General features: G+C 39.3%; 1 protein-coding gene across 6 annotated transcripts in view; it reads left to right on the top strand.

Moving 5' to 3' along the window:
• Positions 1 to 11,967, top strand: part of rc3h2 (ring finger and CCCH-type domains 2) — a 33,193-nt gene that overhangs the window by 1,220 nt on the left and 20,006 nt on the right. For 4 of the 6 annotated variants that reach the window (XM_014003860.1, XM_014003861.1, XM_014003858.1 and 1 more), the window contains exons 2-5: positions 7,098 to 7,436; positions 7,524 to 7,641; positions 9,215 to 9,448; positions 11,253 to 11,476. In XM_014003860.1, the coding sequence (XP_013859314.1) occupies positions 7,206 to 7,436; positions 7,524 to 7,641; positions 9,215 to 9,448; positions 11,253 to 11,476 (807 nt within the window). In that variant the 5' untranslated portion in view covers positions 7,098 to 7,205. Of the gene's footprint in view, positions 1 to 3,453; positions 3,908 to 7,097; positions 7,437 to 7,523; positions 7,642 to 9,214; positions 9,449 to 11,252; positions 11,477 to 11,967 lie in introns of those variants that run through there. The other 2 variants (XM_014003857.1, XM_014003859.1) reach the window with 2 other exon arrangements.

Below are 11,967 nucleotides of genomic sequence, written 5' to 3' on the forward strand. Positions count from 1 at the left end.
TGTGTGTGTGTGTGTGTGTGTGTGTGTGTGTGTGTGTGTGTGTGTGCGTGTGTGTGTGTAGCTGCTAAGTGACAGTGTTAAAGTTTAACTTTATCTGTGCAGAAGCTTTCAGACATTGTTTCCTGTTGCTTCTTTAACTGCTGCAACACAAAGTTTATCTTCACATAAACAGAATTGTATGAGAAAAAAATATCTTTTAATTTTTTTTGCTGTTCCTGTCACTCATATCGCGTTTTTGTTAAGAAAAGCGCAAGTTTTTTTTAACAAATGTTTTCCAAAGTGCAGCTCATTCACTCCTTGCTTTCTTGTACCAGAAACAACAACAACAATGAATCAGTCACTCGTTTTTCTAAGTCCGTCTTGCCCGATCCTGATTCTAGCTGTTAAGTTTCAACATGTGCCTTAAAGGTTAATGATTGAGATAAAATGGTCCACTGTGCCAAAACCAGTTTTTTTATGGGGAATCTTTAGCCCGAATCGTGCCGTCTTTCTTCAGTTACAGTCGGTGAGATAACGGAGCCGCCTCTTTCCATTCGGTTGACAGAAATGCAAATCTGGATTCAACGTTAAAACCGAGAGTGTCGGGTTGCAGCCCACGTAGTGTGCATTGGTAGGCTGGTTTTGTGCACCGCATTGCTGTCCCCATTCTTGAGCTCCTTCTCGTGCAGCCGACAAATGCAGCCCACAAAACCCAGAAAGCGAAGGCTGAATCTGTGTGGCCCAAAATATCCCAGGGTTCTTTGTGTCGTCAGCAAACGAAACAGGAAAGTTTGGACATTAATCATGGGCCGAGGAGATGACATTTTTGCTGCAATGAGATGTTAAATAAAATTATGAGCACTGATACTRGCGCTTACGGAGACTGTTTTCTCGAGATAACTGGTTATGATTTTCTGCGCGTCATTCAGTAACCATTGAGAGGGCCCGATCCCCTCTGCTGGTCACCAATAAAGTTTATTATATCAACAGGATCACTGTGATCTGCAGGGCTGATATGAAAGTTATCTGTAAGACAAACAAATTGCAGTTTCATTTTGCATGATGATACAAAAAAGACACAAAATTATGTACGCTAAGTTGCTTTCAGGCCCAGGCCACCCTTGCAAAAAAAGATCTGCTATCTCAGTGGGATTTGCTTGGTATATAAAAAATAAATTAATAGTAAACTTCACCGATGGCCAGCTGAAGGGACCAGGCGGTCTCCATGGTTAATAGATAATGCAGGAGAGGAAAACTATCTTGAAATTAACTCGTTATCACGAGAAAACATGGAAAATAATYATATGCAGAAAACAGCCGCTCTCGACTTCCGTAGAAGCTAAACCCAAATTATGTTTATTATTTATTTATTGTGTATAATGAAAAGTTTACTTATAACACTTTTCGTAAAACACAGTAATATAAATAAAAGAGGTCCCAAACCAGAACCTTGAGGTACCCCAAAAGATGATCTAGTAGTGTCCAACATCCTCCTGTTTACAGAAACACTAAAACCTTGGTCTGATGAGAACCATTTGAGTACAGAACCAAACATCCAAACCTGATTCTGAAGTGTATGAATCAAAATCTTGTGATCAACAGCATCGAAGGTAAAGGGTCCAGTAAGCCCAAAACTCTGTGGTTTTCACGAATCAGCTGATTTCAAAATGTCACTGGAAACCTTTAGTACGGCAATTTCCATAAAGTGTATTCTGCGAAAACTTGATTGAAATTTCAAAGCAAGTGGAAAATTGGTCACAAATAGTACCGGTAATCATCAGCCCGAAGTTCCTCAAAATGTGACTTTTAAGGTTTGACCATAAAGACCGCAACCCTGTCATTAGTCAGCATTTTATGACCTCCGTCTAAAACTCTGACAGGTGATAAGCATTCAAGCAATGCTAGGCTTTTGTTTTGATATGTTTTCAATTCAGACTCCTTTAGGACTCGGATAGCTGGCTGTAATGAGACAACTCTCACCCTGCCCTCAGCAGAGTGGGCATCTCTGTACGCCCCAACCAACAATCGTCTCCTCTTTTAAAAATAAAAGTCTTCCTCACACTTCATCTACTGTAGATTTTTTTTTAAATTATAATTATTCATGTGTTTTACCGGCAGATACCTTAAATGTCACATCCACAGATTATTTGAAGCAATCATACTTCAGTTTCCTCGTTTTAAAAGTCAGCCTATTGAGGAGGAAGTTGTGGTCTTCTGTTGTAGCTCACACCCACTTGTTGTCACAAGACTCAGAGTATTCATGACTACGGGGGCTTTTTTGTGTGTGTGTGTGTGCGAGTTCATGTGACATGCTTACCCACTTAGAAACAAACTAATGATCCAAAAATGCAAGCAATGAAAGCTTTGTGCAAATTAAATGCCTGGCATTCCTGGAAGAAATGCACATTGCTTGCCACCTTTTAATGCCTGAGTTTTTATTCTAAAACCATCTTGAGCCATAGCTGTTTCAGACAAAGCTTGGAAATATTACGCACAACCTCATGCCATATAGAGATCATGAAAATATGTGTTGTGAATGACTCACAGCTTCTACCACGCCATCTTTTTGGTTAATTCCTGCAAAATTGGCTGAGGTGTAGCCATTTTTGTGTCATGTAACATCAGTTATCTGTTGCAGCCATCTTGTGTGGGATTGACTCCAGACATTATTCAGTTGTAGATGTATATCTAGWGATTAAATTCTCAGAGGTTCGTTGAAATCAGTGCAGTGGTTTATAAGATATTTTGCTAACAGACAGGCACAGGTGACTCCTGTACAAAATGGCAACGTTCTAAAAGCAGATTTAATGTTGTCTCTTTTTGCTTAAAGTATGTGTTGAGGTCGAGTTTAAGCTACTTCCACACTAAAATTTAGCTTAGTATGTGTGAAATAAACTTAGTTATAGAYATGTTTGTGTTTTTTAAGTTTGATTAACTGTGGCACCATCTTGAAGCAGCTTGGACTTCAAAAGCTAATCATTTGTAGCTGCACATTTATTGAAAATTTCCTGAAAGTTTCATTAAAATACATCAAGAGGTTCTTGAGATATTTTGCTAAMAGACAGGCGGATTTGACTCCCACATGCAATAAGTTTTAATAGCAGTTTTAATGTGGTCACTTTGTGCTCAGAGTATGTGTTGAGGATGATGCCCAGCTACTACCACGCCAATTTTTTAATTAATATATTTGAAATGGACCAAGTTATTGTCATTTTTGTGTTTTTTAAGGTTGATTAGCTGAGGCACCATCTTGAACGAACAAGGATGTCAAAAGCTAATCAGATGTAATTGTACATTCATGGAATATTTCCTGAAAGTTTCATTAAAATACATCAAGTGGTTCATGAGATATTCTGCTAACAGACAGACAAAGTTGGTTCAGATACACTCACAAACACATTACAACATCTTGCTGGTGGGTGATGATGATGATGATGATAATAATAATAATAATAATAATAATAATAATAATAATAATAATAATAATAATAATAATCAATGCTCTTTCTTTATGATAAGAGGTTCTTGGCTGAGAAGCAGACAGAAATAGATGCCTGGTTGTAAAGTCAGGAACACAGGAACAGGTGTCTACCAACGTGACTGCAGCCTGTAAATCACTGTTAACAGAAACACGCACACACCGCTCACAAGAACACAGACTTTCTTCTGTTCCCCACCCCCCTCTCCTAAAAACACACAAACAACAACAAGAAAAACAAACAAACAACCCCTCCTCCTTTAAAAAAAAAAAAAAAAACTCTTCTGAGCCTGCTTATCACTCGAGCGCTCCTCCCCAAACGTGGGTTCGGCAGCTCGTGGGCTCCAGCGAACAGTTTATATTTGGGCTCCTCGCGGAAGGAAACGCGATGCGCGAAGCGGAGCTGTCTGTCCGCGCGGCCGGCCAGCGCGCGCGCGGACACGTGGAAAGGTGCGTTATTACTTCTTTATAAAACAACATTTCAACTCGGTGGTGAAGCGTGCGTGTTAGCAAAAAATATCTCTGGAACCACTTAAGGTGTTTCCCTGATGATGTAATCTGTGTATTAACTTTTACATCCAATCAGATTCAAAGACCAAGCACAATAAAATGACTTAAATAATAATAATAAAGTTATAAAAATGACTTTAATTCAGACAGTTTCATAGATATTGTGCTAAATTCATGTGTGGTAGTAGTTGAGAGTCATTCCCATTATATGCTCACATATAGCACAAAATCTGTGCTTAAAATTTTCGCATTTAATTTAGTCCATCCTRTTTGTCTGTTAGCAAAATATCTAATGAACTGATTTGACTGAAACTGTCAGTAAAGAACTGCACGATGTACACTTCCAGCTGAGAAACTTCTGGTGTCAGTGCAAACCAAAATGGCCGCCACAGCTTTATTAAACTTAGCCACAAACAAAAATGGCCAAAACTCAGTCAGTTCTACAGATTTTGTGCTAAATTTTGGTGTGGTAGTCGCTGAGAGTAATTCACTTCACCTACTCTGAGTGACGTCTGGCGACGTCGCGTGAGATCGGTTTGGTTTGAACAAAACAGCTGCAACTCTGTTATTTCTTAACATAAGATGAAAACTGAACTCAAACATGAAACATGCTCAGTCTTGTCTTTTTTTATTTATTAAGAAGTCGTCTGAATCATCGGCTGATTCTGAGAGCGGCAGAAAGATWAAAAAAAAAACAAGTCTCATTAGTTGTTCAGGTTCCAGTTTTGCTTCTCCATTTCAGTAATTGAGTCCTCCGTTGGACTGAAAAGCATTTTAGTTTTTTGTTGTTGTTGTTTTTGTCGTGCCACCTGTTGTGTGAGAGGGCCAGCTGTGGTTTGTGTGAGCAGTTTGAACAGATGTAATGAAAGCAACAGCTGCTCACTGTCTGTTCAAACAGTTGTTCTGAAAGGAGTCAGGAGGYGTCGGCGTTATGGATTACCGTGAGTTTACCAGTGGGATGCAGCAGGTCACTGTTTGCAGCGACGTGTTGTTAGTTAAGAGGAAACACATTCACTGCCATGACATGTTTGAAATAAAACAGAAAAAATAAATGTTTCTAAATGCGCACTTGTTAGTGGTTTAGTTTTTATAGCTTCTGTTGAAGTTTGACCTTACTGGGAAACTTTGACCTAAATCCACAGTGAAATTTGAGCATGGTTCTTTATTCTGTTTTTTTTTTTTTTTAAAGCACCCCGGCTGGAAAAACGGCTGCTAGAAAACAACCTGGCATGTCTCTACCAGGTGTCAAATTAAAAAAAAAAAGGAAAACTATTCTAATTTACCTCCTACTTCTAATTAACGCTCAGATTTGTTGACGATATGCATGTAAAAATGCTTTGTTTACATTTAGCGAGTACCTGCATTTTAGAATTGCATACCAATTTTTAAAACTCCTGAATTAAATCTTTTTATTATTTATAATTGATTTCGGTTTGCAATAATTTACAGAAAAAAAAAAACTTTTTATTGCTTTAGCCACAATCCAAATAAAAAATGTCATTAAAATAACACTTAACCCTTTAACCAAGACTTTCTTTCCATTGTTGTGACTATTTTTTTATTTTATTTAAGTGATATAGATCCATGTTTGAATTTTTAACACAAGGCCAAGGTTGGTACATGTTGGAAGCTGTCCACCTTTCACACACACATGCAGAAGTTGTAGAAGATCCAGTTACACACATTGTTTGGGAACGACTGACGTAAACAGAGACTTTCCCTGAAACAGGATCCTGGTTTTATTTGTCTGTGTGGGTCTAATCCTGCGGTTCTGTCTGCGTTTATCTGAGGATTTACTCTTTGCACTTTTGTCATGGTTCAACACGGGCTCTGACGGTCTTTGAAACCGCAAGAATAAAACGCCTCGGATTGCACTTTCACTTGACTCCCAAACATTAAGTGTTGCGTAGCTTTCACGCAAATAATTATGCATTCTGACAAAAGATGTGTGAGTAYTTTGGGTCTATAAAACATAGTTCTATTCTTGTTTTCTTTAGTATTATGCACTTTACTGGTTTGYTGCTCCATTTCTTTTCATTTTTTGTTTGTTGACATTCATAAAGCATATCCATCGTATACTTCTACTTCACATTTTAATGACGATTTTAACTTGAATGTACATTTTTTACAAACCAAGACAAAAACAAACAAACAAAAAAAAATATGTCAAACATTTAGGGAGTGAAATGTGGGTTTTGTTGCTCAAATGACCTTAGAGTATTTAAAAAATGTTAAAATCCAGATCGGGCCTATGTATTTTTATGTAGTCCATCCATTTCTTCTAGCATAACATGAACTGKTTTTTCTTATTTACATTTGGGGTCATCTTCTCCATCTCGTGTATCCTCGATGATTTGTCTATCCATATATTCAGTGTTGGACTTTCTAGTGAAAACCAGTTTTTTGTGAAAGCTTTTCTGCATGCCACTAACAAGATATTAAGCCAGTACTTGTCCCTCTTTGGTCATCCTTTATGTATAATCGCAAAAAACACTGTCTTACTTTCTAGAGGTAATTGACTTACTACTACTTTATTTATAAAGAACTTTAAAACAACCACAGCTGCAACAAAGTGCTGTACATATGAAATTGAAACATGAAAAACACAAAACAAAGATTAAAAAACAATAAAATAGGAATAGAAAATAGGGAAGACTTAAATATATTGTATTGCGTTATGCATTGTTGCTTCAACATGTCCRTGTTTGAAAAGATAAAAAGAAGCACTTTTACCGTATTTCTCCCATTCAGTTGTTTATGATTTTACCAGACACTCAGAGACGCCCGTGTGCTTCGTTAGCTGCTTATTGTCTTTAGCAAAGCCGAGGGAGTAATGATATTATCTCTGAGGCGTCAGCAGAACGTCATCAGCTGCGTAAACCCATAATGTTAGCTGACAGGTGATTTATGTGCAAATGACTGACACAGGGAAGAGTTTAGCTCAACACTTGTAAAACTGGATGATCCTTTTTTATATTTTCTAAGAAATAGCTTCAAACATATTTATGTCATTTTCTTTTATTAAAAAGTGCTTCAGACGATTAGAGTGAAATTATATTCTGAATGTTTCGGTTCCTTACTTTTAAGYGTTGCTTAAATTACAGATGTAGCGTTACGTCTCGTCCCTCAGAGTCCCAGTTGGCGTGCAGCTGCTGCAGTCTGTGCCATGCGTTCCTGCTGAGCTCGGCGGTGGCAGCAGCGACGGCAGCRGCGGCGGCGGCGGCGGCGGGGTGGCAGGATGCCAGTGCAGGCGGCCCAGTGGACAGACTTCCTGTCCTGTCCCATCTGCTACAATGAGTTCGACAGCAGCGGCCACCAGCCCGTCAGCCTGGGCTGCTCCCACACCGTGTGCAAGACGTGCCTGCACAAGCTGCACCGCAAGGCCTGCCCCTTCGACCAGACGCCCATCGGCACCGACATCGACCTGCTGCCCGTCAACTGCGCCCTGCTGCAGCTGGTCGGCGYGCAGGTGAAGCAGACGCTTGTTTTCCCCGTCCGAACGGCTGATTGTGAGGTTGTGCTGGCTCAGCCGTTGGTTTGTGTTTGTCTCTGCCAGGTCCCAGATGTTCAGCCTGTGAGCCTGGACAGCGCCGCAGATGTTGAGCACTACGAGGTCTGCAGGCTGTGCGTGGAAGAGCTGGCTCTCTACCTGAAACCCATCAGCAGCACGAAAGGTACTGCGAGCCTGTGCGCTCGCATAACGATGGCGCGTTTGGGCATTTTGTTGAAGAGAATTGAGCTCTTCATATTCCGCGTGCGGGGGCTGCAGCCTGTGGAACTTGGCATTCGTAGTTAGCTCACAGATCCTGACGCTGGAAACAAAACAAGACTGAGAAACACTTCACAGAATCGAGCGTTGAGACTATTTATTTATTTATGAATGAAACATTTCCTTTTATTGCTTTTTACAGTTTATCATTATTAAGCAGCAGTGTAGAGCAGGGCTCTGCAACCTGCGGCTCTCGGGCCACACACGGCTCTTTGGTTCCTCTGTAGTGGCTTTTTGAAGCTTCAGCCAAAGCTACTGAGATTAAATGAATTTCCCCGCATGGGACAATAAAGGCTGTTTCTATTCTATTCTATTCTATTCTATTCTATTCTATTCTATTCTATTCTATTCTATTCTAAAGTTTGGGTGTTTTATGCTCACAACAGGAAAAGGCTAGCTTTAAGTTTTTTAGTCTGTTTGCAAAAATGTGATTGATATTACAAAGAGTTCAGACGACTTTATTTATCCCCAAGGGCAGTTTGGTTCATCAGTTTCCAGGTTCACACAGACTCCCACTTACACACAAATGCTTATACAGAAAAATAAAATAAAATAAAATAAAAGAACATCAACGTGTTGATTAGCTCATGCTAGTAGCCTGTTAGCCACATCAAAAATCCAACTTCCAACCTTAAAGTACGATCTTTCTTTCAAATCCACCATGTTAACCTCTACGACTGGACTGGAGAATGATTAAAATAAGGAAAAAAAATATGCCTGCATAGTTTAGTTGTAGTTTTTATTAAATTTGATATAAATTATATTCAGTATTTTTATTGTTTACATGAATATGGTCTTTTATTGTCTTAAACTGTATTAAAGTTTAAAATTCACTACATATTTTTTGTTTTTTAACGCCCCCCTTCAACAAACTCAAAGTGGCCCACCAAGCAGCAGTCGTAGCACCTGTAGCTCCGGACACATTTTATTAGTGAGCCAAGGAGCAGAAATGGCTCTTTTGATTGTAAACGTTGCAGACCCCATGGTTTAGATCTATTAAAGTGGAGTCCTTATGAATAATTACTATCTTACCTGTTGCAGATAGCTCTTTAGAGACTTAGGTTCTGTTTACACTGCAGACTTAAATGGTCCAAATTGATTATTTTTGTTTATATGTGACTCATATCTGCTTTTTTATGAATCCACACGTCTCAAATCAGACCTAGACCACTCCATACATGGGCCTAAAATCAGATACATATTTAGTGATTTTAAAAACAACCTCAGAACAGTCATGTTGCATTTTACTAAACTTTAACGTCATCAAGCATTCTCTTAAAAAAACTAAATTGTGGGTTATAATGAGCTGGTTATAGCAGCTTCGTTTACTGACTTAGTGATTAACTATTCACAAGAATGGTTGATGTTTTAAAAGTGTCTCGTATCAGTCAGAGTCCTGAGATGTGAACCGTTTCCATTAAAACAAACGTCCATAGAGGTCTGGTTCAGCCCATCTGTTTTTTGGTCACACGCTGCAGGTGGGGCGAACCTGAGTCCCAGCGCGCTGAGCCGGCCCATGCAGAGGAAGCTGGTGACCCTGGTGAACTGCCAGCTGGTGGAGGAGGAGGGCCGGGTGCGGGCGGTCCGCGCAGCCCGCTCTCTGGGGGAGCGGACGGTAACGGAGCTCATCCTGCAGCACCAAAACCCCCAGCAGCTCTCGGCCAACCTCTGGGCGGCGGTGAGGGCGCGCGGCTGCCAGTTTCTGGGACCTGGTTAGTGTGCTCAGTTGACTTAAAAAATGTCTTTCTTTTTTTTTTTAACACAGAGACAAAAATGTACTGAATTACAAAATGATTTGATCGCTGTGCATCATTAGCCTACTGCCACCTGAAATAAACCAATAGCTTAGTAAAGCATGTAAAAACAACACAACTTTACCTCTTTCAGTCAGTGCAGTTAGGAGTATACGGGGTTCCTGAGGAGCCTTAAAAAGTCTTAAAAGGCATTGAATTCATCAATCCAAAGATAAGGCCTTAATTAACCTTAAAATGTCTTAAATCAATCTTTCAGAAGTCTTAAAAACGTTAACACATTGTAAATAGRATGATTGTAATTCATCTCAAATATTAAAATAATTGGTTACATTTTTTGATATTTGCATGCAGACATTCCCCTTTGACATCACTTCCTGTTACTTAGACGCACATATCTCAACAAATGTCCATCTGAGCAATGTGACGTTTGTTTTGTAATATGTTAATAATGTTGTCTTTTCAAAAATGCATGAACTTTTCTTACAAATTGTGATGTCACATTCACTGAAGGTTTCATCTACAGCAAATTAGGGTTTAAGACCCCACTGTGGGTCCTAAAACTCCAAATGGTTTTGTTATATTTGATGAAAAAGCAGTTAGATATGGATAAAAACAGTTGGTCTATGAGCAATATTTGAATACTTCAACCGAAAATACTTTGATTCATGAGTTTCTGCTACAGTTTTATTTTTTTGTCATTTGTGTTTATTATGAAATTGGTCTTAAATTTAATTTCAGTTGGCATTAAAAAGTCTTAAATTTAACTTGCTTTAAACGGTAGGAACCCTGGTATAACACTCAATGTAAAACAAATAATAAAGGAACTGAAACTAAGAAAAACAATATCTTGACTATCTTGGTCAAACATGTAAAAACAAACTGGAATAAATCTTTTTTCAAATGGTTCAGTCAGTGCGATTAGGAATTCTAAATATAATGGAAAACTCATATTTCATCTCTAATGCGTGTTTGCACACGTTACCGTGCAGTTCAGGCATCGCCGTCTCCGACAAATATTAATATAATGTCGTAGTGTGGCTCCAGATGGTTAGGTAGAGTAAAAGAAGTTCCAGATGGCAGAGTCGTGAGCCTGTGCGCTGTGTCGCTGGTGCACGACGCCGCTCACAGAGCTAGATCTGCCTCTGTGGATCGGATCCACTGTCATGATCCCAGATCTAGAAATTTTTTTCAATATCAGAATCAATAAAATCGGATCRGAGCATCTCTAGTTTTGACAGTTTGGGAAAAAAGATTAGCATTTTGACTTATAAAAACTGCCGTGAAAGATTGTGCATTTATATAACTTAATAAATATACAGTATCAAAAAGGCATGACTTTAAGAGGAGGTTATTTGTTGTATAGCTTATGAGTCAGTTAGTTTGCAACAATAATTCATTCAAAACAAACAATATGTTCTCATTGTTTTTATTGTTACTATGTATATATTTCATTCTTCAGAGGTTTTCTCTAAATTTTAACTTTGATGCTTTTATTTTGTAATGCATGTAAATGATTTGTCAGGTGAGGAGTCCCCTCGCCGCAGCTGGTGTCCCGTGATGATTACTCATAGAGCAGACTCTGATTGGGAACACGTTTCTCATCATGAAAGAATGAGTTCATTCAAAAGTCTGAGGACACCTGTTGGGTTAGAAGCACGACCGTTTGTCGTTTGGACTTTTTTTTTTTTTTTTTTACACTCAGCTGTTCTTACTTCTCCCTCATCTGCTCGTTTGTCATTCGGCCGTCTTCACTCACTACCAGCTGTCGTCGTTCCCTCCACTCCCCCCACACCCCCAAAATCCCCCTCAGCTATGCAAGAAGACGCGCTGAAGCTGGTTCTGCTGGCTCTGGAGGACGGCTCGGCCCTGTCCAGGAAGGTCCTGGTGCTGTTTGTCGTCCAGAAGCTGGAGGCTCGGTTCCCTCAGGCGTCCAAAACCAGCATCGGCCACGTGGTGCAGCTGCTCTACAGGGCCTCCTGCTTCAAGGTACAACCCAGAGGAAAGAGCTGCGCTCGTAGAAACCCAACAAATGACAGCRCTTAAAGAAGCTGCACTATTATCTGCTCCATTAAACTGATCACAGAATCCTTCAGAATAAAACTTTACACAAAAGCCGGACAAATAGGCTCAGGGACAGCTTTTTCCCAGGAGCCGTCACGGCACTGAACAATAGAAAATAACGGCAATAAAAACATTCAATTTCAACCCCATGTGCAAAATTAAATGTGTGAAATACAGTCTATCTCATGTGCAATATTTTTGTAATATTTCTCATGTGCAATATTTTCAAATAACTACCATACTTATTTATGTATAATACGATCTCAAGTATAATACGATCATCATTTTTGAGCTTAAAAAGCATAAAAAAATCTAATCACGAATAACCCGTGTATAATACGACCCCCCTACTCTATGGATGATTTTTAGGTTAAATTTCTACTATTATACATGAATAAATACAGTATGTATTATAT

Source organism: Austrofundulus limnaeus, unplaced genomic scaffold (assembly GCF_001266775.1).
Source record: "Austrofundulus limnaeus strain Quisiro unplaced genomic scaffold, Austrofundulus_limnaeus-1.0 Scaffold20, whole genome shotgun sequence".
NCBI lineage: Eukaryota > Metazoa > Chordata > Actinopteri > Cyprinodontiformes > Rivulidae > Austrofundulus > Austrofundulus limnaeus.